Source organism: Malaya genurostris, chromosome 2 (genome assembly GCF_030247185.1).
Source record: "Malaya genurostris strain Urasoe2022 chromosome 2, Malgen_1.1, whole genome shotgun sequence".
Classification (NCBI taxonomy): Eukaryota; Metazoa; Arthropoda; class Insecta; order Diptera; family Culicidae; genus Malaya; species Malaya genurostris.
Window position 1 is genome coordinate 128,080,661 of NC_080571.1, and position 27,366 is coordinate 128,108,026.

Sequence of the window (27,366 nt, forward strand, 5' to 3'; positions counted from 1 at the left end):
TACCTTTCATTTGAATCAAAATTTGTAAAAATCGGTTTAACCATTTCCGAGAAAAGTTTATTCGCTTATTTCAACAATTTTTGCACATTTTACCCCATATTTCCGGAGCCGGAAGTCGGATCCAAATTACATTTGGAATTGGAATTTTGTATGGGACCACAAAATCTTTCATTTGTATCTAAGTTTGTGAAAATAGGTCCAGACATCTCCGAGAGAAGTTAGTACACCCAAAAATTTCGCGCACTCGACGAACTGCGTTGAATGATATATGACACTCGGGCCTCTCAATCCACCTAGTGATGTGATAATACCTTTCTCTTGTCATAGACACAGTATCATTAAACATTTTTTATTAGGATAATTTCTGTCATTAGTTTCGAAAATCAGTTCAGCCATCTCTGAGAAAAGTAAGTGCACATAGACATTTTGCGTTCTCGACGAACTGATTCGAATGGTATATGTCCGGATTAATTGAATTATGTGTAAATATTTTTGCTGCTATTATTTTGGTGTCCAAAATTTGACGTGTACAGTAAAATTAGTTTCTTGCGAATTCTGAGTCGTCATGTCTAACACAACTTTCTGACGCAAGTCGAATTTTTCTTGCAGTGCTAGTACAACTGCTAGTTCATTAGATCTAATGAAAATTTATCAAGCCACATAAAAATGTATTTTCGTACTGTTAGTTTCATGGATTTTTCTTTCTATTCATACAGGTACGGTGAAATAGTGCAAAATCTAATAAAGTTTCCGGCTGTTTTCAAGTTGAACTCTGCAATTATTAAACGCACGCAAGCTTTCTGGCTTTTGGATCATGGTAACATTAACGTAGGTAGACTTGCTTCAATATTTTTGCGTTTTTTTTTAATTTTTCGTCGTTTCAGGGAGCAATTGAAGAGCTGCTATCTCCAATATCGCAAACAGAACAATATCCTTACTGGCAACGGGAGTTTCTTATCACAGCTCTGCTACGATATGATGCTCCACATTTGGCATTGCGTGCACTTCGTATGCCGGGAACACCGTTGTCGCCTTTCCTCGAATTGAAAACGTTATTGGAGAATAATTTAATATCGGAAGCATTCAGATTACAACGTTCTAAGCACGACACTAATCTACTCCGTTGTTTTTACGAAGGTACGTTGAAGTCGTCAAAATATGAGGTATTGCTAGATCTAGCATTGTCCGAAGAAGAAACTCGTATACTACGTGAATACTTAACCAGGACTAGTCAGCCAATGGCCGAAAATGTGCATTTCATACATTTATTACAGAAGCTGGATTTCGTCGAAGCAGTACATATGGTTGATAAACTTGTGAAAAAACAGCCAAATGAGATGAATACAGAAGCTCCTAAGGAAGCATTAAACCTTTACCATGCGGCCTTAGAACCAACTACACAGCATTTATCATATTTGGCGTATGCTGAACAGAGGGAATTAAAACCACCGAAAAAGACGTTTACTGAAACTTTGAGCTCCCGATTGATACGCGGTAGAGCAAATTTCCGGGGACGTATTTATCATAAATCCATTGTAGCCATAAAAGAAGCTGCCGAACCATTAGAACATGCTCAGCCGTTCCTAGAGAAGCCAGGCTTAGGTATTTTTCATTTTCGCGATCAAACAAAAAGTAGTGATGTTTGTTATCCGATTAAATTCGATTCTAAGGTTCCCAAAAGAAGACCCGATGATGATAATTTCGCGTGTAATTCTGAAAAGATTACCAGCAATATATTTTCCGACTTCGAGAAACCCTCGAAGCGAAGAAAACTTGAAACTAAAACACCATTGTCGACGTCTTTTATTGTACCCAAACATCTATTGACTGAATTTCGACCGATGAAACCCAATTATAATTTCGGCAATAGGAATACTGGAAGTGAACCAGAGAAATCAATCAGTCGTTCTCCGTCGGCACAGCTCGCCACACCAGTAGTGCAAAAAATGCAACCGTACAATCCTCCCTCACCGGAAAGCGTCAGTTCATATACACGGCACGGTATTCTGAAATCCACTGCATCTCTGCAAAGTTTTATAAATCAGAAAAGTTTATCACCAGTAGCCGTTAGTTCAATAACACAGAACACGTGTGATCTTGATGAAAAAATTTTACGATTTGATCTACCGGAGTCACCAATTGTCGAAAAAACACAAGTTGAATTGACAGAATCAACGAAGATTTTAAGACCAGATATACTAAATGATTCAATATTATCGAATGATGTGTTTTTTTCACCTGATGGTTCCATTTTGGTGATGGATGACGATTCGTGTTCGGATATTAAAAGAATTAACACTGATGCACCAAACAGGCGACCGTCAATTCATGGAATTTCCCGCTCAATAACACCTATTGAGAATAACATTGCAATAATTATTGAGGATCCTGATGATGATTCATCAAACAAACATGTGCAACACGAAGTTCTTGAAGATACGATCGAAGAGGAAAAGTCTGTTTCATCCAAACAGGATAGTGTAATACAGCTTGTAGATTTAGAAAATGGTAAACACTTACCACTGGGATCGAACGAACAAATACAAAACGAAGTTCTTGAAGATAAGATCGAAGAAGAAAAACATGTTTCATCCAAACAGGATAATGTAGTACAGCTTGTAGATTTAAAAAATAGTAAACACTTACCACTAGGACGGTTAGTGTTAGAAGTCAATGCACGTAGATCGCTTGAAGTAGCCTGTTTGAATACAGTAAATCGTGATGTTTTACCGGCTCACCTAATAGAACAGGATTGTCAGAACAATTTGAAAATCGATGAATCTAACGCTGGAACATCTCATACGGAAGAAATCGCCGTTTTAGTTTCAGAGAGTGATGATAATGATGAACAACGTACTGCTAGAGAATATGGTAGTACTGTACACCTTGAGCATGCAACTAATTATCCTGAAGATCAAGTGGCAACAGACGACAAGGAAATGGAAGATATCGAAATCTTAGAATCGGAGGCGGAATCTTGTTTTGAGTAAGTTTTTTTTAAATTTGTTCACCTAAGTTACTATGCCGTGACATGACATTTTTAATGAATTTGATACTCTCACGTTTTGAAAAGAACTACGTAGACAAAATAGAAATAAATTTTTGAGATCTGTATTGGAATGCTGTAGAATTATTTTGCATGAACTTATACCGGAGCCAGCAATAGTTTATTGTGAAACTATTTGTTAGGATAGAATCGTGAAAGTTCATATTTTTATACATATCTCGTCGTCTGCGTCGAGCAATTTAAATAACATTTAATAATTTAACATTAAATGGGGTAAGCCGTTTTGAATTTACCTTTAATCAGTACTCATCACTTGATGTTCTACATTTGTTTCTCTATGCATTTGTACCAAAGGGAGTATCCTCTACTGGACTCGATCATAAGTCAATCGCTGCCAGTCAACCAGAACGTTTTTGGCCCACAGGCCCTCGCTACAAAGAGACATCTTTTCCAAACGTATCACAATGCTTTCGATCTTTTCTAGATTTTGTAATAAATATCATTTTCGCTTGACGTTCTTCCGACTTACGAACAATATGGGGTGAGACTATGCAAAGTTTTATCAGACATCTCCCTATAGAATCTAAAAAAACGGTACATGTGTTATTTCCGACATTTGTAGAAAAAGTTATTAAAGGAAAACCGACACAAGGTCCGGACAATGGCTCATTTTTGCCTTTTTCATATAGAAAGGTTATGCAATCACTTGAAAAACCGAGTAGTGAAAATATATACCATATATATAAGTGTCATATACCATTCGACTCAGCTCATCGAGCTGAGCAATGTATGTGTGTAACATCCTTCGATGGCTGCAATCACATCTTATGGATCAGTTTAGCGGTGAAAATCGGCGATCACGTTTCCAATGAGTTTATCGCTTCGTCTGTACTTCAACGACGTCAACTTTACTCTATAGGGCTCTCGTCTATCGTTTGCCGATGACGTTAGGATCTATTATTACATTCGAAGCCCAGTAGATGCAAGTTTTCTACAACGACAGTTGTTGAGCTTCGCCGAGTGATGTAAAGTACACAAATGCTCGACCATCACGTTCTCAAAGAAGAAAGAGCCATTTCATTTTGATTGCTTTCTGGAAGGATCCCCGATAGTCAGAACGTTAAAGACCTTGGTTTCTTTCTCGATGAGCAACTGACATTCAAGAAACACATCAGCTATGTCATTCCTAAAGCTTCTCGCAACTTAGGATTTGTAATTTGTCTGTAACATTTAAATTTTACTGTAATTTTACAGACGTGTGCTGTTTAAAATCTCTGTATTGCTCACTACAAAAACGGAGCTCATAAAATCGAATCGATACAACGCAGATTCTTTCGCTTCGCTCTACGGCGCTTACCGTGGAACAATCCTCACCAACTACTAAACTACGAAAGTCGCGGTTGACCATCAATGTCAACTTCCCTCTCTGAGCAGCCTAGATAGCCGTGTAGTGTCGGTAGCGGTTTCCCAACTGGCTAAGAATAACACTACGGTCCACCTGTGCCGTTGGTATAAGTCCACCAAACAGGTAAGCCGTGTGGCATCCGGCGGAATTATTTTTTACCAAGAATTGATCCACTGGTTTCCTGTTCCATGTTGTAAAAGACCACAAAAATAGGAACTCCTAAGTCAAGGTGTATTTCCGTGCCGATGACTGAATGGCTGCAGGAGGTTAAATGATGCAGTCGTGAACGGAATATCTTGGGGTTTTCCCTTACTGTGTTAAGCGAAGCTCTGGCACAGTGGACGACTTCTTTCTTCGCAACTCGTGGGATTTAAATGATTAAAACATTTAAAAAAATCCTTACATGGTTCGCTATAGGCGATTATAAGCCAATATATTTGGTTTCTTCTAGTTGTTGTACGATAAGTGCTAGAGATGGAGTGTTCATTACTCTAATTGATAATGGTTAGAGTAGCACAAATCAATCTCCAGCATAAACGTACAGCAACTATAAATCTATCCAGACTTCTGCAAGAAGGTAAAGCTTCTATAGCTTTGGTTCCATATTTTCAAAAGGGAAACTTCTACGTTGGAAATTTGTTAAACCTAGTCTTTGTTGCCTTCATCAAGAACGGTATGACTAATCCACGTGAAATGCCTCGAGCATGCATACTTGCAAATAGTGCTCTCGATGTTTCTCTCATATCCACTACAATTCTGTTACATGATGTTGTGTACAACATTGAAAAAGCTTTCTCACAAAAGCAATCTTGCTTGGGAGTTTTCCTAGATATTGAAGGTATTTGATAACGTATCTTTCAATTCAATTCTGGAAGCAGCCCGTGGTCATGGCATACCTTCAAGTATCACAAATTGGATACACGCAATGCTTAGTAATCGATTTCTTTGTTCATCGCTTCGGCAAGCAGAGATTGAAAAGCTAAGTGTCTGTGGGTGTCCTCAAGGTGGTGTACTATCCCCACTTTTATGGAACCTAGTCGCTGATGGTTTGTTAAGGAAACTTAATAACGTTGGATTTTCGACTTATGGTTTTGCCGACGATTATCATATATTGATGACCGGTATAAGCATTAACACTCTCTTTGATTTAATGCAGCAAGCCCTGCGATCTGTTGAACAATGGTGTTGTCAGGTTGGATTATCTGTAAATCCGGGCAAAACATCAATGGTGCTTTTCACTCATCGTAGGATAATCACAGGAGCTCGTCCGATACAGTTCTTCGGTTCAGAGGTCACTGTGGTCGATCAAGTTAAATACGTCGGAGTTATTCTTGATTCAAAACTAAATTGGTCTGCTCACATTGACTTCAGGATTAAACGAGCTTGCATGGCTTTCGGCCAATGCAGACGAGCTTTTGGAAAATCATGGGGACTCAAACCCAGATACATTCATTAGATCTACACAACTTGTTAGACCAATTTTAACATATGGATGTCTTGTATGGTGGCAGAAAAGAGAAGTCGCGACAGTTCAGTCAAAGCTAAATCATCTCCAAAGGATGGCCCTAATGGCGATGACAGGAGCATTCACGACAACTCCTACTGCTGCTCTAGAGGCGCTACTGTGCATTAAACCACTACATGTGTTCCTAAAACAAGAAGCATTATCTTGTGCATACCTCCTTAAGGTTACAGGGCTTTGGAACAGTAACCCATTAGATTATGCTACCAGCCACACTCGCTTGTGGTCTCAAATGATTACGTGGGATGAGTATTTACTCGCTCCTAGTGACCTAACTCTCGCATGCAGTTTTCCTTTCAAAACATTCAATGTGAGCTATCCTCTTCATGAGGAATGGTTGCCTAGTTGTCTGGAACGACAACTTGATGAACACATAGTTTGTTATACGGACGGTTCTCTGTTCAATGTTCGTGCTGGTGTCTACTGTCGTGAAATGAGGCTGGAACAGTCTCATTCACTTGGTAGATACTGTACTGTGTTCCAAGCAGAAATCTACGCGATTCTGTGTGGAGTACAATCGGCACTTCAGCAGAGGATCTGTGGTAAACGAATTTATTTTTGTTCCGACAGACAGGCAGCCTTAAAAGCACTCAGTTCGAATGACTCACGGTCGAATCTAGTGATCGCATGTCGAACTCAAATTGAAGACCTCAGTATTTCAAATGCTGTTTACTTCTTATGGGTACCCGGCCATTCTGGTATTACTGGAAATGAATGGGCTGATGAGTTGGCTAGAGCTGGTGCAACGAATGATTTAGTTGGTCCTGAACCAGCTTTACCACTTTCAACTAGTTGGATAAAGCACAAGATTCGTTCTTAGGCTGCATCCAAACATGCCAGCTACTGGCGCAGCTTGCAAACTTGCGCTCAGACAAAAGCATTTTTACCAGCTTTAAATCTGAAAATTTCAAAGTGTCTACTGCATTTTTCCAAACTTCATTGCAGTATTCTGGTCAGAGCTCTGACTGGACATTGCAAACTCAATTATCACATGGCTACTATTCAACGTGCTAAGTATTATTCGTGTCATTTGTGTGAATGCCATTTTGGTACTTCATATCATCTGATATGTAACTGTCCCGCATTGACGCAACTACGTATTCGGGTTTTTGGTTCTCCATACATGGTTGAGTCTGTGTATGCGGAGCTAAAATTAAAGGATATTCTCTTGTTTCTCACCCAATGTGGTAAGAAGCTGTAGTCAGATAGGGTTCATCGTTCTTCCTGGAGTGAATGAATCCTTTCTGTATTCACCTTAAATTGGGTTTAGCAGATTGTTTGGTATCCTTTAGGGGGTACCGAATTTACTTCTGCTCGTACATACTGCGAATCGTTCTGCATTCTTCCGGGAGTGCAGAATGGTGTCGCCTTCGTAAGATCTCTAAATCCTCTCGGAGGTTGGAGGTTTTATTAACAGCAGACTGTTCGGGACCTCGTAGAGGTTCAGAATTTACTTCTGCTTCCACTAAATGTGATTCCCAGCAGATTGTTCAGCATCCCTTAGGGGTGCAGAATTTACTTCTGCTTTTATGTGTTTTTGTGTCGTCAATTTTTCCCATCCTCCAAGTCCAACCCTTACCATTTCCTTTCAATCCTTCCCTCTTATATATCGGGAAAATGATGCTAAAACAAATTGATGGCAAGGCACAAATCTCCAAATATCAAGGAGAACGTGCCATTTGAGCCAATTTGTTCTGATTCATGATTCCTGAAGCTAGGAAAGTCGCGGTTTACTAATCGGTCTCGATACATTACAAGGTCGTCGAGATGTTGCACGTGCTTTATTGATAGCAGATGTTTTGACCGATAAGATTGACTGCCCTGCTTTGCTCCGCGAAATTATTGTCAACGTCCGACCCCGTGCTCTTCGCAACAATGCATTTCTTCGACTTCTTTGCGACGAACTAACTACGGTGCTAACAATGCTATTATTGGCTTGCAGAGATCATTCAATCGCGTTTCATTAGGATTCGACTTCAATCTATCACGCAGTAGGATATATGAACATTTTTTGTATATTACTAGAAATTATCATTAGAACCATATTGTGTCTGTTGATTATACCTAAATAAATTAATTATAAAAAAAATTGATAATCGGCCGCATAGTCTGTAGAAAAAATTTCGTAACAAAATGTTTTGCTAGGAATCAGAAATCAGAACAAATTGGTCCCCTGGTTGTTTGGAGGATTCTTCCTTGCGATGTGTTCATATCATTTCCCTGATGGAAAGGGAATGTGGAAAAAAAAGTAAAAAAGAATTGTATTGCAAGTGATGCAGAGAAAATGAAATGCTCATTTTGAAAACCTCCAACCCTCGAAAGGATTTAGAGATTCTATAAAAGCGACACCAATCTGCATTCTTGCAAAATTGCAGAACGATTTGCTATATTTGAGCAGAAAAGGGGATGTCAAACAATCTGATAAAACCTTTTAAGGTCACTACAGCAAGGATTAATTCACTCGAGGAAGAAGGATGAACCCCTCTGACTATAGCTCTTTACCACATTGTGTGAGAAACGATAGAACATCCTTTAATTTTAGCTTCCCATTCACAGATTCAATCATGTATGGAGAGCCAAAAACCTCAGTTCGCTTACACATCTCATCCATGTCAATCGATAAAACTAAAGTGCTTAAGTTCGGGACGGCAGAAACCAAGTACAATATTGTGTAGTGAAAAATAGAACGATATTGTTTCTCCAGGCTTGCTCAAACAAATCAAACAAAGTCGCTGTGTCATTTTATGCAGTTGTATTCCGTCATCAGCCCTCGCCATAACCCTCACACGACACTGCTTTCTTCCTCCTTTCTCCACATTCCTACTTTCTTTCTTCATACTTGCCAGCTCTACGCATTCTTTCTCTACTCTTCCTATCTGTACAAATTTTTACTTTCTAGGCCCTTTCACTTCTTCACCGATCTTATTTCATGCACCACAATTCCGCTCTTATTCCTCGTACTTCAGTTCTTCAGTACTTCCGCAATGGTCGTAACTGAACTTAACTTCGCAATCTTGCTTGAAGTTCAACCCGTCGGTCACAGTGTTTGACTGTGCGGCCTTGTCCCGGTGCGATGAATCCAAGAGAGATTCGAAAGAGCGGTCCGAAGTAGAGCCCTCTATTGAGGGATTTTTCCGTTCGCGCTTCGACGAGTTGCTTCCGTTCTGAGAATGAAAAACCCGTTTGCTTTCTAGCCGGGGATTTGCCGACGATGATCGATGTGAGATTGCAACTGATCTTCTATTGGCTTAGCGTTTCGTAACTCGTATGGCAAGTGCAGAATCTAACAATCATACACATGACCCATCTTGCGTTTAATAATTGCTGCACTGATTATCTGCTTACCGTGTGGTGACAGCCGCTAAAATCAACTTCGCCAATCTAGTTTTTTTTCTCGTAAACTGTTCGCACTTGGTAGCGCCACACACTGCCGGAAGATGCAATGACTGTTGTCACATTCAAGATAGTGTTGTTTTCTTGCTTATCGAGTGAGAGATTCACTGGTGCTATTACATGCTAATCCATTTTATACTTATTTTCTATTAATTTCGTTTACTTATTTTACTGCCTATAGCTTATATTATGATCCACTGTACACAATCAGGAATCAGAACAAATTGGCTCAAATGGCACGTTCCCCTTGATATTTGGAGATTTGTGCCTTGCCATCAATTTGTTTTTAGCATCATTTTCCCGATATATAAGAGGGAAGGATTGAAAGGAAATGGTAAGGGTTGGACTAGGAGGATGGGAAAAATTGACGACACAAAAACACATAAAAGCAGAAGTAAATTCTGAACCTCTACGAGGTCCCGAACAGTCTGCTGTTAATAAAACCTCCAACCCCCGAGAGGATTTAGAGATCTTACAAAAGCGACACCATTCTGCACTCCCGGAAGAATGCAGAACGATTCGCAGTATGTACGAGCAGAAGTAAATTCGGTACCCCCCAAAGGATGCCAAACAATCTGCTAAACCCTATTTAAGGTGAATACAGAAAGTATTCATTCACTCCAGGAAGAACGATGAACCCTTCTGACTATAGCTCCTTACCACATTGGGTGAGAAACGAGAGAATATCCTTCAATTTTAGCTCCGCATACACAGACTCAACCATGTATGGAGAACCAAAAACCCGGATACGTAGCTGCGTCAATGCGGGACAGTTACATATCAGATGATATGAAGTACCATAATCGCATTCACACAAATCACACGAATAATACTCAGCACGTTGAATAGTAGCCATGTGATAATTGAGTTTGCAATGTCCAGTCAGAGCTCTGACCAGAATACTGCAATGATGCTTGGAGAAATGCAGTAGATACTTTGACATTTTCAGATTTAAATCTGGTAGAAATGCTTTTGTCTGAGCGCAAGTTTGCAAGCTGCGCCAGTAGCTGGCATGTTTGGATGCAGCCCAAGAACGAATCTTGTGCTTTATCCAACTAGTTGAAAGTGGTAAAGCTGGTTCAGGACCAACGAAATCATTCGTTGCACCAGCTCTAGTCAACTCATCAGCCCATTCATTTCCAGTAATACCAGAATGGCCGGGTACTCATAAGAAGTAAACAGCATTTGAAATACTGAGGTCTTCAATTTGAGTTCGACATGCGATCACTAGATTCGACCGTGAGTCATTCGAACTGAGTGCTTTAAAGGCTGCCTGTCTGTCGGAACAAAAATAAATTCGTTTACCACAGATCCTCTGCTGAAGTGCCGATTGTACTCCACACAGAATCGCGTAGATTTCTGCTTGGAACACAGTACAGTATCTACCAAGTGAATGAGACTGCTCCAGCCTCATTTCACGACAGTAGACACCAGCACCAGCACGACCATTCAACAGAGAACCGTCCGTATAACAAACTATGTGTTCATCAAGTTGTCGTTCCAGACAACCAAACAACCATTCCTCACGAAGAGGATATCTCCAGAGATGTCTATCTCCTCTGTGTGACGAAGAGCAAGCAAAATTTCTCCCCTCGCACTGACAACTTCAACGAGAGCTCTTCTCTTTCACATTTATACACCGCTGTTGTGTAAGTGTGCACGCATCATGAGTGCGTTTGTTTATTTCCTTTTACCTCTTCCACTGAATCGCACCAAAGTGCTAGAGCATTAGCTAATAAATTCTCTGAGGAGGATGCAGATACTTTCACAGAGGTGTACACGCCGGTGAGCACTCTGCTGTATGGTTTTCGTAGATGAAGCGTGGACACGCAAAATCAGCAAAATAAAACAATTTATCGTAAAATTTTCGGTTTTCCTTGCAAATTTTTCATAGCAAGGCCAGATCTACTCTCTATTAATTGAAGTTCACAGAAGTGTTCGCTCACAATCACGCGCCAGTGGTCACTTGGGTGTATTTAGACGAAAGCGCGTGTGAGCGATTCATGCGAAGAGAATGTGTTTCACTCGCGCCAGCTGCTTTAACCACAAGCACACACTCAAATGCTGTCTATTCGACACTGAGAAGTGCGCTTTCCTCTTTGTGCGGTGCTTCGTTTTTTTCATCTTTGGTGTGGCAAAAATCTGACTCTAGCGTGTATAACTCTGGTGAAATGCCATCTCTGGATATCTCACATTGAATGTTTTGAAAGGAAAACTGCATGTGAGCGTTAGGTCACTAGGAGCGAGTAAATACTCATCCCACGTAACCATTTGAGACCACAAGCGAGTGTGGCTGGTAGCATAATCTAATGGGTTACTGTTCCAAAGCCCTGTAACCCTAAGACGGTATGCACAAGATAATGCTTCTTGTTTTAGGAACACATGTAGTGGTTTAATACACAGTAGCGCCTCTAGAGCAGCAGTAGGAGTTGTCGTGAATGCTCCTGTCATCGCCATTAGGGCCATCCTTTGGAGATGATTTAGCTTTGACTGAACTGTCGCGACTTCTCCTTTCTGCTACCATACAAGACATCCATATGCTAAAATTGGTCTAACAATAGTTGTATAGATCCAATGAATATATCTGGGTTTGAGTCCCCATGATTTTCCAAAAGCTCGTCTGCATTGGCCGAAAGCCATGCAAGCTCTTTTAATTCTGAAGTCAATGTGAGCAGACCAATTCAGTTTCGAGTCAAGAATAACCCCGACGTATTTAACTTGATCGACCACAGTCACCTCTGAACCAAAGAACTGCAACGGACGAGCTCCTGTAATTATCCTACGATGAGTGAAAAGCACCATTGATGTTTTGCCCGGATTTACAGATAATCCAACCTGGCAACACCATTGTTCAACAGATCGCAGGGCTTGCTGCATTAAATCAAAGAGAGTGTTAATGCTTATACCGGTCATCAATATATGATAATCGTCGGCAAAACCATAAGTCGGAAATCCAAGGTTATTAAGTTTCCTTAACAAACCATCAGCGACTAGGTTCCATAAAAGTGGGGATAGTACACCACCTTGAGGACACCCACAGACACTCAGTTTTCTAATCTCTGCTTGCCGAAGCGATGAACAAAGAAGTCGATTGCTAAGCATTGCGTGTATCCAATTTGTGATACTTGAAGGTATGCCATGACCACGGGCTGCTTCCAGAATTGAATTGAAAGACACGTTATCAAAGGCACCTTGAATATCTAGGAAAACTCCCAAGCAAGATTGCTTTTGTGAGAAAGCTTTTTCAATGTTGTACACAACATCATGTAACAGGGTTGTAGTGGACTTTCCACGCTGGTAAGCATGTTGCATTCCATGTAGCGGATGCACGCCCAAACTAACATTCCTGATATAGTGATCTACTATGCGTTCCACTGTTTTAAGAAGAAATGAGCTTAGACTGATAGGCCTGAAACTCTTCGCTTCCTCATAAGTGTCGCGACCGCCTTTGGGAATAAATTTGACAATTATTTCCTGCCAAGCTCTTGGAATATATGGAATATTGGAATATCGCAAGACTAAAAGTAAGTATTTTCTTCAAAACATGTTTGAAATGTTCATACCCTTTCTGCAGTAACAATGGGAAAACTCCATCCTTTCCAGGAGACTTGTACGGAGCAAAACTCTCAACTGCCCATTTGACCGATTCAATCGTCACAACGCTTCGAGCAAGGGCCCAAGAATCGTAACTACCTGAAAAGTCTCGGGAAGAGCTGTCGGTGATGGATCCATACATCCTGGAAAGTGAGTGTTAAAAAGATAGTGAAGTACATCACCTTCTTCAGACAAGTGTTCACCATCTGAAGTTCTTAAGAAAATGACATTAAAGTCCTTAGACTTCGAAAGTAACTTATTTAATCTGCTAGCCTCGTTGAGACTAGAGACATTTGTGCAGAGGATTTTCCAACCACTTCGCTCAGACGATCGAAGAGCATTTTTGTAAGCCCTTCGAGCCGACACGAATGCCTCCGACCCATCTCTGCGTCGGTGGTTCCAAGCTCTTCTGCATAGTTTCCTTAGTCTAGCAAGTTCAGCATTCCACCAAGGAGTTCCTCTAGTAGCTCACACAATCCGAAGTGGACAAGCCTCTTCATATGCTGCAACTATGAGTGAATTTGTCTCGTCGACAACATTTTCGAAATCAATTGGGGTTTCAATTGTTGGTTGGTACCCGTAAAATCTAGTCGCCAAGCCCTCTTCATAGAGGTCCCAGTTTGTAGATTTGGGATTACGATATGTGATAATATCAAATTTAACGTTTGAATGATCAAAGAAGATGTACTCAGACAACGAAGGTTCGAGCTCATCGGAGACGAGCCAATTCACCAACTCATGCGCAATTCTATGAGAGCAGAGAGTTACGTCCAAAACCTCCTCTCTTCCAGCTCTCGCAAAAGTTGGACGGTTTCCTGTATTGACTATGTGCAGGTTTGTACTGCTCACAAATTCCATCATATCAGAGCCTCTCGAATTTATATCTGTGCTGCCCCAAATGATATGGTGAGTATTTATGTCACTGCCGATTACAAGCGGTAAATCACTTTTGCAGCAGTATGATACAACCTTTTTGAAGTCATCGCTTGGCGAAGGTTTAACAATTTTCCAACGTAGAAGTTTCCCTTTTGGAAATATAGTTCTTGAACCAAAACTATAGAAGCTTTACCTTCTTGCAGAAGTCTGGATAGATTCATAGTTGCTGTACGTTTATGCTGAAGATTGATTTGTGCCACTCTAACCATTATCAATCAGAGTAACGAACACTCCACCTCCAGCACTTATCGTACAACAACTAGAAGAAACCAAATATATTGGCTTATAATCGCCTATAGCGAACCATGTAAGGATTTTTTTAAATGTTTTAATCATTTAAATCCCACGAGTTGCGAAGAAAGAAGTCGTCCACTGTGCCAGAGCTTCGCTTAACACAGTAAGGGAAAATCCCAAGATATTCCGTTCACGACTGCATTGTTTAACCTCCTGCAGCCATTCAGCCATCGGCACGGAAATACACCTTGACTTAGGAGTTCCTATTTTTGTGGCCTTTTACGACATGGAACAGGAAACCAGTGGATCAATTCTTGGTAAAAAAATAATTCCGCCGGATGCCACACGGCTTACCTGTTTGGTGGACTTATACCACCGGTACAGGTGGACCGTAGCGTTATTCTTAGCCAGTTGGGAAACCGCTACCGACACTACACGGCTATCTAGGCTGCTCAGAGAGGGACACTGTATACAAACGCAACAATATCGAAATAAGTTAACCAAATGAACAAAAGCTGCAACAGTCAATACGAAAGAATACAATTATTGTTGACTTCAGGCTGTGCAAAAGTCGACCTTAGATATGGTAACTTGAAGGTTTGCTCAAAGAGTAAATGCATCTTAATATTAAAGGTTTACTTCAATGCAAAAAGACAAATAATGTTTTTTACATCCAGTTTTATAAAGAGTTGGAATGCAATACGTAGATCGTGAAAACATCAAGTACAACATACCAGTGTATATGGAAGATAGTTCTATAGAAGTGAGTATGATCTACCCTCAAGTGTCTCTGATCCTTATATTCGCAGAACTATGTTTCAGTACGGAGATTCTTTCCATAGAAAAAGAAGTGTGGAAGAACTGTTTCCCCGGTATTCTAAATGACGTAAATTTGTTACGCATGCATTTGAAGAAGGCTATACCTTCTTATGTGAATTTCGGCCAGGATACAAAGGTTCCGTGCAAATCATTTGTTACCTATGTCAATCAGATGGCTATATGTTAATATTTTTGTCAAAGAGCTGTTCACTGTTATTAGCCATGTGATAAACTGGACAAGAAAACAACTACACCAAAGGACAACGATGCTTCCTTTACACCAATCCCAAACAACCCTAGAACATCTGTGCCAGTCATCAACAACAACAGTGTCACCGTATCAATGGGCGGCAGCGTCAATAGCGAACCACTGCTCCCCCTTCATTCGCTGGATAGTAATGATAATGCCTCTCCTCTCAGAAAAAAGATGACAACGAGATCCAGCAATAAAAACAAATAAGCCACGTTAAGCCAAAGCGCAAAGGAGCCGAAATAAAAAAAATCTATTAAAAAAACACAAAAACCTGGATACGTAATTGCGGAAAAAGTCTGGTGAAATTGATGACTGAAAATTTCCAGCATCCGAATGTTTCAATGGCACGTGGAATCACATTTGCATCATCCATCTACATCACGAGGCTTATGTAGGATTAAGATGCTACAGTTTGAATCTCGAATACTTGAGTAAATTGCGTAGACATTTCAACAAGCGATTTGCTTTGCAGAATCAACAAACGAATCGAAATTGTCAATGTTCAAGAAAGAAAAAAAGATCATTTCGAATATCACTGCGGTTTGCAGAGTGATGAACTAACATTTTAAACAACTAAGTATTGTACGAGACCAAATAAATAGAAATGAATTTACTAGCTGTCCCGGGTTGGCGGTTCAATGCATAGGACGCTGGTCTTATAAGCCAGTTGTCGTATGTTCGAGCCCCGACCTGGAAGGATTCTTAGTGTCAGTAGGATCCATAGTACTAGCCATGCAATGATTCTGTACACTAAGAATCGGCTGCGAAGTCTATTGAAACAGAGGGCCAAATTCCACAAAAGGAATGTAATGCCAAGACTTTGCTTTTTGAATTTACTAGCTATGGTACCTACGTAGTCTTGTTACATGTAAGCTGTCCGAGAATATAACTGAGAGCTCATATCCACTGATGCGATATCCGCGTCTCCTTCAATGTTTATGTGAGACGCAGAGTTGATCGTAAATCAACAGGGTGATACCGATCTATAACATCCCCTTATTTATCAAGCTAATAGTTTATTAGATCATCTTTAATTGGTTATATAATAATAATAATAATAATAATAAAACATTATTCTATGCGCTAAATCTTGATGGTTTGTGGGCACGTTGTGAGGAAGGAATCCATTTCGTTAGTGTTGGGGCAAATGGAATAATTCACTGGCAACATGGTCGTACTCAACGAATGGCTTCACGTTATGAAGATTTATTCTCGAAAGACGCAGAGAGGTTAGATGAACCTAAAAGAGTGAGGCTATCAATGCGAAAGCTTGGAATTTCGGAACATGAGCGCTATCACAACTTTATTTTGCCGTAAACTGCTAGTGATTTTACTTTCGATGAAACAATCAGCAAGCTCGGAAATTTATTTGCCTCAACGGAATCTACCGTCAGTAAGCGCTATCGTTGTCTACAGCTTGTTAAAGGTCCCACCGAGGATTACGTATCGTATGGTTGCCGATTTAATAAATGTTGCGTAGGATTCGAGTTAGGCAAAATGACGGAAGAGCAGTTTAAATGTTTAGTCTTTGTTTGCGGTTTGAAAGACGAGGCCGACAGCGAAATCCGTACAAGGTTGCTCACTCGAATCGAAAAAAGGACCGACGTCACGCTAGAACAGTTATCAGCTGAATATCAACGACTTCTAACTTTTCGGCATGATACTGCCATGATCGAAAATGCTGGAAGCTCGATCAATGCCATAAGGAAGAAGCAGCGGTTTCAGCAACAACTTAAGAAATTCCTCGGAAAAATCAGGAACAATTATTTCGTTGTTCTCAGCAGCGATTTCCGAAGCAACGCGATGAAAAGCGAGCATCATTCTACACAGGTAACAAAGTACTACCAAGCCCTTGTTCGAAGTGCGGTGCTATGCATTATACTCGCTATCGTCAATACCAAACTCATCAATGTTCGGATTGCAATCGCTACGGGCATAAAGAAGGCTATTGTCGCACAGCAAAGCCGTCTTCGAAAAAAAGAAAAGAGGAAAACAAACAGTGTGAAAGTGGATACCAAAATAGTAAAAGTGAACTCAATAAACGAACGCAGAAAATTTGTGACAGTTGAATTTAATGGTGTATCAGTGAAATTACAGTTCGACACCGCATCAGACATTAGTGTTGTGTCACTTGAGACCTGGAACAGGCTCGAAAACCCATTAGCAAGACTCCCAACGGTGTGTGCTAAAGCAGCATCAGGTGATCCTCTTAAACTACTGTCAGAGTTTGATTGCATGATCACAGTGAACGGTTTGACCAAAAATAGTGTTTTATTTGTTGTGAATCAAAACCTACATATTTTGGGACTGGACTTGATCGAATTGTTCCAGTTTGACACGGTCCCGATGAATACCGTGTTCAGCTCAACACTTGGCCGCTGCCTTAAGACAAAGGTGAAACTAGATCTCAAACCGAACCAGATAACAGTGTTTCGTCCAAAGCGACCAGTTGCATATTCAATGTACCGCTCTGTCGACGAAGAGCTCGACCGTCTGGAAAGATTAAATATCATCTCACCTATCGACTACTCGGAGTGGGCTTTTCGTTTTGTTTCGAATATGCGTTCTCTTCGTTAAACCCTCGACGAACTTCTGAAAACATCTACCTGCTTCAAATGGACATCCGAATGCGATCGTGAATTTAATACATTCAAGCAAATTCTTTCGTCTGACCTGCTTTTAACACATTACAACCCTTCTCTGGAGATCATAGTCTCTGCGGATGCGTCATCGATTGGCCTTGGAGCGACCATTAGTCATCATTTTCCGGATGGTTCAGTCAAGGTTGTTCAGCATGCTTCTAGAGCGCTAGCACCCGCTGAGCGCAACTACAGCCAGATCGATCGAGAAGGACTTGCCATCATATTTGCGATTACAAAATTCCATCGCATGCTGTTTGGTCGCAAATTTCGGTTGCAAACAGATCACGCACCGCTCCTACGCATCTTTGGCTTAATCAAGGGTATTCCAGTATACACTGCAAGCCGTCTACAGCGCTGGCTCTCACACTACTTATGTACGAGTTTGAAATAGAGTATGTGGCTACAGACAAGTGCGGGCATGCTGATATACTGTCAAGGCTAATCAACCGCCATGTAAAGCTCGATGAAGATTATGTCATAGCAGCAATGACACTTGAAAATGACGTCAGGTAGTTTCCGAATCCGTCGACGTTTTACCTCTCAGTTTCAGAACAGTACGAGACAGAACTCACAGGGATCCGGTCCTCAGCAAGGTTTACCGATTCATTCAAGAGGGCTGGCCGAATGCATTACCAGCCAACGTAGATCGCGAGCTTCAACGTTATTTCAATCAACGAGATTCTCTTACAACAGTGCAAGGGTGCATTCTATACAACGATCGTCTGGTAATACCTTCGCTGCTTCGCAAGCAATGTCTCAACCAAATTCACCTAGGCCATCCAGGAATCGGACGAATGAAAGCAGTGGCACGAAGCTACGTGTTCTGGCCATCACTGGACGTTGAAATTGCAGAATACGTACGAACGTGTGTGCATTGCGCTGCAGCCGCCAAATCACCAGCGCGTATTCCACCAGTACCCTGACCAAAATCATCGTCTCCCTGGCAGCGGGTCCATGTTGACTATGCCGAACCCATCTATGTTGAATATTTTCTCCTAGTCGTCGATTCCTACTCCAAGTGGCCTGAAATTGTACAGACACGGCGAATCACAAGTATAGCAACGATCAACATTCTTCATGGCCTATTTGCACGCCTGGGAATGCCAGAGAAGCTAGTATCCGACAACGGTACCCAGTTCACCAGTATTGAGTTCAAGCAGTTTTGTGCTGAAAACGGTATCGATCATGTCACTACCGCACCGTTTCACCCTCAATCAAACGGTCAGGTTGAACGGTTCGTCGATACTTTCAAGCGTGCGATTAATAAAATTCAAGAAGGGAGTGGATCAATGAACGCTGCATTGGATACATTTCTGCTAACGTATCGAAATACACCAAATTAATCAGCACCGAATGGTTTGTCACCATCGGAGGTGATGTTCGGTCGACGCCTAAGAACGTGTTTGGAACTTCTACGTCCTCCACCGAACTGTACGTAAGAATCGCTTAAGCGCCAGCAAGTAGCTTCACGGTCCCTGAACTAAGGAAATGCCGTGTTCGTGAAGGTTTATGCTAAAAATACTTGGAAATGGATTCCGGATACCGTCATCGAGAAAGTTGGTCGAGTGATGTACAACGTTCTGGGAGAAGGTCATCGTCTTGTTCGGTGCCATATCAACTAGCTTCGGAATCGAACACATTCCGCTAATGCATCCGGAACAAGCCTGCAGACTACGACACAACAGTTACCATTAAGTATCCTGCTCGATGCCTGGGAATTACCAACAACAACAACAACAACGAGTACCCCTCGATCTGAAGTAACACCGAAAGCAGCTTTAACCAGTGACACTGTCAGAACCCCGTCGTTGTCACCGTCGTTCCCTGAGACTTCAGACAGTCAACAGCAATTACCAGATATGTCGTCAACCGCTACAACCACATCTACTTCTGAGACTGTTACGGCAGTTACACCAAGTGTACGTCAACCCTGGCGCTCTAGGAGGGAGATGTTGGGGCAAATGGAATAATCCTCTGGCAACATGGTCGTACTCAACTAATGGCAACACTGGGCTCGTCACTGACATTTCACGCGATAATATTCTCAAATGTGAATTGTTCCTATAATACTGCCGTCCGGAATCCTTAGCATGTACTGTTACATTTATACCTTGCCTGTCTAAAACTGTGATTTTCTCTTTAGATAAATCGGTAGAAAGCTTGTTTTGCATTGTCACGTTTCTCCTACGAACAGTATCATCTAAAGCCTTGGTACTACATTCCTGTAGCGGAATTTGACCTTCTGTTTCAACAGACTTCGCAGCCGATTCAGAGTGTACAGAACCATTGCATGGCTGGTGCTACGATTCTACTGACATTACGAATCCTTCCAGGTCGGGGCTCGAACATACGACAACTGGTTTATAAGACCAGCGCCCTATGCATTGAACCGCCAACCCGGGACAAGTATCATCTACACCTCTTGAATTAGGTTTGAATTAGGTTCCTGAAGTTTTCTTTCCCCAATTCCTGTCCCTGAAATCAATCCGGATTGGGAGGTGCTGTTGTCGAATGGTCGATGTGTGGTAGCTTTGATCGATTTTGGAGATGCTCGCTGGGTGCTTTACCGATGATCTCATGAGAAGTGTTGCTGTATAAATCCAAGAAGTTATTCAGTTCTGCTTTCCAATCTCCGTAAATCACATGTCTCATATATATTTCAGCAATTCACAGAAATCTCCAAAATCAAATAAAATGCTTTGCATTGTCTAACGTTATTCGATCCAGGATGTCCCCAAGTTTTGAATATTTCTCTAAGGTGTTCGATAGTCTCGTTAACAGTGATTTTGTGCATCCCATAATCTATTATCACCAATCAATATTCCCCGGTAGACATATAACCGAGAAAATTTATCGTAATATCAATCCATGGTTTCTCTGGCATAGAGCGTTTCATCATTGGTCGAGGTGTATCAGGAATTTGCTCTAGTTGGAAGCCTTCACATGTTTCACAGGTATTAATGGCATCTGAAAGAGTTTTAGAGGCGCAACATATGATCCCGGGCTTATCATCTCTGGATTCAACCAGTACTGCTCCTAGTCCTACACCCGATGCATCAGTTACAACCAAAGCTCGATCATTTGGGTTGCAATAACCCAAGTTACTCACCGAACCAATAATTTGTTTCAATTAGTTAAAAGAATTCTGCTGTTCTTCATTCCAAACGAATGGCAAACCGTTTGTTTCGCAAAGAACTGGTTACTGTAGCTAATTTGGAATAAGTCTTGTTACATAAGTAACTAATCCTAAGAACTTTTTTGTTTTTCCTCTGTTTTAGTCACTCCTAATTGTGACGTACTTTGGTTTGTTTGAATTTGCATTCATGATCGTTCAGCGTAACTCCACTCAGAGTTTTTCTGACGGCAGCATCATGTTCTTCTTGTGTAGAACCGAAAATCACAATATCATCAATCAATACAACAGTGTTTGGACATTCTGACAAAATACTCTCCATTACATTTTGAAGCAACTTTGGACCACTGTTTACTCCGAATAATAATCGTTTATATTAGGTAGAGACCCCAATTCGTTATAATCAAGAGTTGTGAAATATTTCGCGTTATTGAATTTTGGTATCAAATCATAAAATACTCCCGGGGTGGCTTGACGTATGTATTGCCAGATTACCTCGTCGCATATCTATGCATAAACGAAGATCACCATTGTCTTCGAGAATAGGTACTAAGGGGTGGGTCGCGTCACCTTTTCTATAATATCCCGATCAAAAAGCTCATACAACTTAGTTTAAACTTTTTGCAAGAGTGAGATAGGGCACCTGCGTAGTAACTGTATGATTGGAGGAATATTTATGTCAATAAATAAGCTTAATTTGATACTCTTAATTTTAGGAAACACGGTCTTTATTTGTTCGACTGGTATATTTAGCAGGCAGGGCTATTCTAAGAAGACCCAATTGTTGTGCTGTTGATTGTTGATTGTTGACCCTTATCAATTAAATATAATGAGGTTGTAGTTTTCAGAAAGCCTTTAATACTTTGGGATGAAAGGACTAATACTCACGAAATGCGCGAAAGCACAGATTATTGTAAAAAAACTGTTTTAACCCACATAATGTGGTGTAATGATGCTTTTCTCATATAACTCATGTTTTCATAAATGTTACTAAGAAAAAAAAAGCTTTGAATTTTGAACAAGGAAAGTTGTTTAAGCATATAGCACAACCTATATAATTTATAAAAAGCTTTAAGGCAAGTTTACAGAAGTTTGTCTTTTTTTTGCATTTTGCTCTACATGGCGGAATACATTTTAAACACACTTGCCCTGTTGTTCTAGAACCCGAAGTGACATAAAAAAAGTCAACGGCAGACCATAAAACTTTTTATTATGGTCTAAATTTGCAAACATGTTCAAAATATTCCATGCGGAATATTAATCATGATATATTTATTTTTCATCCAGACTGTTTCGAATATTTCGATTAAACCCAACTAAAAGTTATTTAGCAGGAATTTGAATTTGTAGAAGTAGCAGGAGTGCAGGAGTTGATTTCTCTCGAGTAGCTAGCAGTTTGTTTGCAGTATTTTCTGAGATCGCCAAATCGCCATCACTTATTCTGTGCTCCTGCTACTACATATAATATTTAAGTGTAACTAAGAATTCTTACCCAGTATTAATTTGACACGAATTAAATGAATGATATGCAACAGTTTATGTGGCCCAAAGTCATTGGAAACTCTGAGAAACATTTGACCGTTAAAAGCCAATCATCAGTCAGTCGAAAACTGAATATTCAATCTTCAGCATAGTGGCTTGGTATGAATTATTTTGTGAGAGGAAGGATGTTCAGATAACGAGATAGAAAATTATACTCAGGGCATCTGTGTCTCATGAAGACTCTAATACCAGCACACTGTAACATAATCAAACCAACACTTTACTTGGACTCGTCCTTGCCTAAACCACAGCCATTATTAACTACTCGATATTGTTGAGAGATTAGCTGGGAAGAATACAATTAGGAATCCTGTACGATCCTTTCAACTTGAACAAGAATGTTACAACGGGTCTTTGTCCACCGGTAAGCATTTTATTCGAATGAGTGACAGTGGTCTGGACTGCAATGTAGGTAAACTTAATACCTAATTTAAATCAAATAAACAATTCATACAGTTGATATTTCGCTCCTCAGAAGCGTACTTTGCAAATAAGACCGATCGTTGCAAACGATTCAGAAATATATTAAGGCCAGTAACTTGTAGCGATTTCCAGGATTATCGACATTAATTATTCATACCAACTAACGGCAACGGAACTCGTGATTCGAAAAAAAAACGAACCGGAATCCGAAAACAAATTCAACACTAAAGATGTATATCGAGAAAATTTAAATCTTACAACCGGCAACAATTCCAAAATGGCAACATTTCCCACTCGTTTTGATGTTTGGGAAAATGAATCGTTCGTCACTTGAGGTTCCGGAACCGGAAATCGGATCATAATAAAATTCCGCTATTGAATTTTATTTTATTATATATATGGGACTATAAAACCTTCCGTTTGAAGCTAAGTTTGTAAGTATTCTGAGAAAAGTAAGTGACATTTATTTTCATTTTTTGTGCATATCCCTGTAGTTCCGAAGCCGGAAGTCGAATCGGGATAAACTTCAAGAGCGATCTATGGGACCATAAGACCTTTCATTTGAATATGAGTTTGTGAAAATTGGTTCAACGATTCAATTAAAGCTCTCAGTGTCTTAGAAGATATTGTGCACTTTCATCCAGATCCCACTTCCGGTTCCGAAATTATAAGGCAATGAGTATCAAAGCTTTCAATCTGTCATACAAAAAAATGCAAAATCGGTATGTGCAGGTACGGAAGAAGAAAACGCACCCGCCTAGCAAACAGCGTTGTTCAATTTTGTATAGCGTGCAGTGTTGCCACATTCAAATCTTCATTTACTTGATATAACTGTTCACAAATTGAAAAGGCGATGGTAGTTTATACCGAAGAAAGTTTTTGATTTTTTTTCAAGTTTTTAAAAAAAAGAAACTTGCCGGAATCTGATGTTTTTGAAAATATAAACAATATGAGAAAGGCATCATTACACCACTAGGTGAATTAAAAAAGGTTTTTTTTATTTTGCATCGTCGCACCAAATGAACCCGAAGTCGGACCCGGATGAAATTAAACAGCAACCTCAGAGAAGTGAGTGAGTCTTGATTTAAACTTTTTGACCACTATTTCCGGTACTTCTTGAACCGGGAACTTGTAACCAGTATAGCCGAAGTCGGTTCTTTTAGTAAGTAACTAATATAGCCTACAAATTGAGCTAGTTTTAGGCCAAATCAAGAAGAATTTTACACATTTTTACATAGTCGCTCTAAATGACGGTGTGAAATTCAATATTAACTTATGGGGCTACGAGACATACACGCACTCACACACATACACGCACAGACACATACATTGCTCACCTCGATGAGCTGTGTCGAATGATATAGAGCCAGCCCTCTGGGCCAATTTTTCAAGTGATTGCATAAACTTTCTGCATGAGAAAGGCAATAAGTGTACTTTTATATAAAAGCATCGTTATCATGATCTTGTAACAACACTAACAAGTAGGTACAAATTGAATAAAAGAATTAGTTATTTATATTTTTTTCACCTGAAAAATATAAATTTTAATCTTGTAACCCTGCACGCTAAACGAAATTGAACAAGCACGCTGCGAACGGAGCAAAGCCGCTACTAGTCTTGCATCGTCGTTTTGAATGACGATCAAGAATGGCAAAAACTCGCTCATGAGGCTCGAATTTTTCTATTCATCAGCTCACCTCATGACCGCTGACATCGAATTATGATGGCATTGATGGTTCTCAGTTTTGATTCCATAGTATCTAACTCTCATTCCTAGTTTGAAAAAGTGAGTACTGAGTTTGGCATCACCGTACCGAGCTATAGCGGTGAGTGTATGCTTAAACCACAGAGTTGCCAACACAACCCAGAAGTTCGGTTTTGTTTTTGCTGGTACTCAAAACGAGCACGAGCATTAATGTACAAAAACAAAAGTCGAACCGTAGCGTGATAGCGTATACCATAAACGATTGAATTTTATGTCTCGAGCCAAACACAACTGGCTACTGAACCGAATGCGTTTTCCAGCATACGAGAAAATGTGTTGAGAATTGGATTCAAATGGCATCGATTCGAACGTTGGCCGCCCATGGCAACTCTGGTGGATGGGGAATACAAGCGAGACAGTGTTATAAGAATCTGATTCAATGTGTTAATGTACAACACATCAAATCACAACTCACAAATCGTCTCTCAGTGGGTTCTAATATTTGACGTGCACTCAGCGCTCATCTGCTGATTGCTTGACACTACGATGTTGAGACGATGTTTTCTCTACACAAATGGTTACCCAGTTACTCAACTCGCTCAGTGATGCTTCTGAAACCGATTTGCAGGTGAGCTGAACCCAGTGATGATGAAGTGCGGAGTTGATTATTGCCAGCCCTGATGACGATTTGAATGTTTTGACACTCATCGCCCTATAATTTCGGAAGGGGCTGTGGTACACTAGGAGATTGATAGTACCTATTAGCTCTCTCCGGACAGTACCAGCCTAGATGCCGTGTGGAATCCGGCGAAAAAAAAAGAACCAAGAATAGATCCACTGGGTTTCTGCTTCCATGTCGTAAAAGGCGACAATTGCAGGAGTTTCTTTTTCCTTTCAGTTATCAGATATTTTCAATATTTCACTTCTGATGACTCTATTTTACTAAACTATCTCTTCATTCAACCTATCAATTTCCGTCTAGCTACGGAGAAAAGTTTTATATAGAATGTTTTCTTTTTCCATGTTATTGATTGTCTTTCAGGATTATAAATTGAATGATAAAAATCAACTATTGCACAAATCCGTTGATATTACAAAGTTAATAACAGAGATAACATATATCGGTATATTGAATACATAGTAAAAAACACTTGATATTAATATTTCAAACAATAAATTATTATTTTTCTCGGTAGTCAACCAATATAACCATTTAATAATTTTAATAAATAACTAAAATAATAAAGCGGAAATAATACAGAATCAAGACGCGCGTGGAATCTGTTTACCTTTATTTGGTGATTTAAAATGATTTAATAACAACTGTTTAGGATATGTCAATGCAATGAATCAACTATTTTGTCTAAATCCTATTCACTCGTTTATTTTGTATCACGTAATTGCATTTATAAAAAAAATAAGGAGGTTTTTATTCTTTACGCGATAGTATAGCAAATTTTTCTTTAGTTTCTTCGAAAAAAAGCTGTGAATCAAGACTTCCCGGGACTTCAATATAGGATATTGTTGAAACGTTCACTCGGGAAGTCAGTGAGTTTAGTGGTGCATCCGAGCATCTTGAAACCGGACCATATTGAGTCGCGCGCGAAACCAATACTAAATTTTTTACTAACAAATATCCTGCTCGCGTGACACTTGTGGAGTGCGCAGTAGTATATACGGCCTCTAGTAACAACAAGTGTTGGACTAACATCCCTTCCCATTCCTTAGACGATCTACGTTCGGGCCTGACCAGGGCCGGTACTGATCGATGAATTCTGGGACAGAAGATGTACATTGAAGGATGATTTACCAGTCCCAGGTCGGATCATCTAGAAACTCCCTGTACAATTTAAGCTAATCCCGATCAGTAACGGAGTAGCAACCAGGGGTGGTCGCTCAAGCTCAAGCTCATCACCCTATAATTTCGGAATCGGAAGTCGGATCTGGATGAAATTGCACAGTATCCTTCAAAGCAATAAGAGTTTTAACTTGAATCATGATTCGTGAAAATCTATTTAACCTTTGCTGAGAAATCGAAGTGAGTTACTTACTCACTAGCTAACAAGATCTGCCAACTAGATGAATTAAGCACTAATTTTTTTAAAAATGTGCATCTCATTTCGCCATCGCTTGTGAAAAAATGCTAATGAAATTGAAAATGTTCACTAATCGCGCTGTAATACCGGAACCGGAATTATTTGCTTCTTAGTTTGTGAAAATCGGTTGAAAAATTTCCGAAAAAATTAGTGCGCATTTTACAATAAATTTGCACATGTTTTCTTGTAATTCCGGAACCGTATTGTATGAGGCCATAAGACCTTTCATTCGAATCTAAGTTTGCGAAATCGATTCAACTATCTCTGAGAAACGAGTGTGATTTTTGTCATTTTTTTTGTGCATATCACCCTGTAATTCCGGAAACGGAAGTCGGATCCAAATGAAACTCAGGAACTTTGTTTGGGATCTTAAAACCTTTCATTTGGATCTAAGTTTGTGAAAATCGGTTCAGACATCTCACAGAAAATTGAGTGACATTATTTGTCACACACACACACACACACACACACACACACACACACACACACACACACACACACACACACACACACACACACACACACACACACACACACACACACACACACACACACACACACACACACACACACACACACACACACACACACACACACACACACACACACACACACACACACACAGTATGGCGCCCGGTTCAATGGTCTGTTTCAAAATCGGC

General features: G+C 40.2%; 1 protein-coding gene across 3 annotated transcripts in view; it reads left to right on the forward strand.

The window, feature by feature from the left end:
- LOC131427880 (protein ELYS) overlaps positions 1–27,366 on the forward strand; it is a 42,909-nt gene that overhangs the window by 12,089 nt on the left and 3,454 nt on the right. For all 3 annotated transcript variants that reach the window (XM_058591439.1, XM_058591440.1, XM_058591441.1), the window contains 2 exons: positions 717–828; positions 885–2,986. In XM_058591439.1, the coding sequence (XP_058447422.1) occupies positions 717–828; positions 885–2,986 (2,214 nt within the window). The remainder of the gene's footprint in view (positions 1–716; positions 829–884; positions 2,987–27,366) is intronic.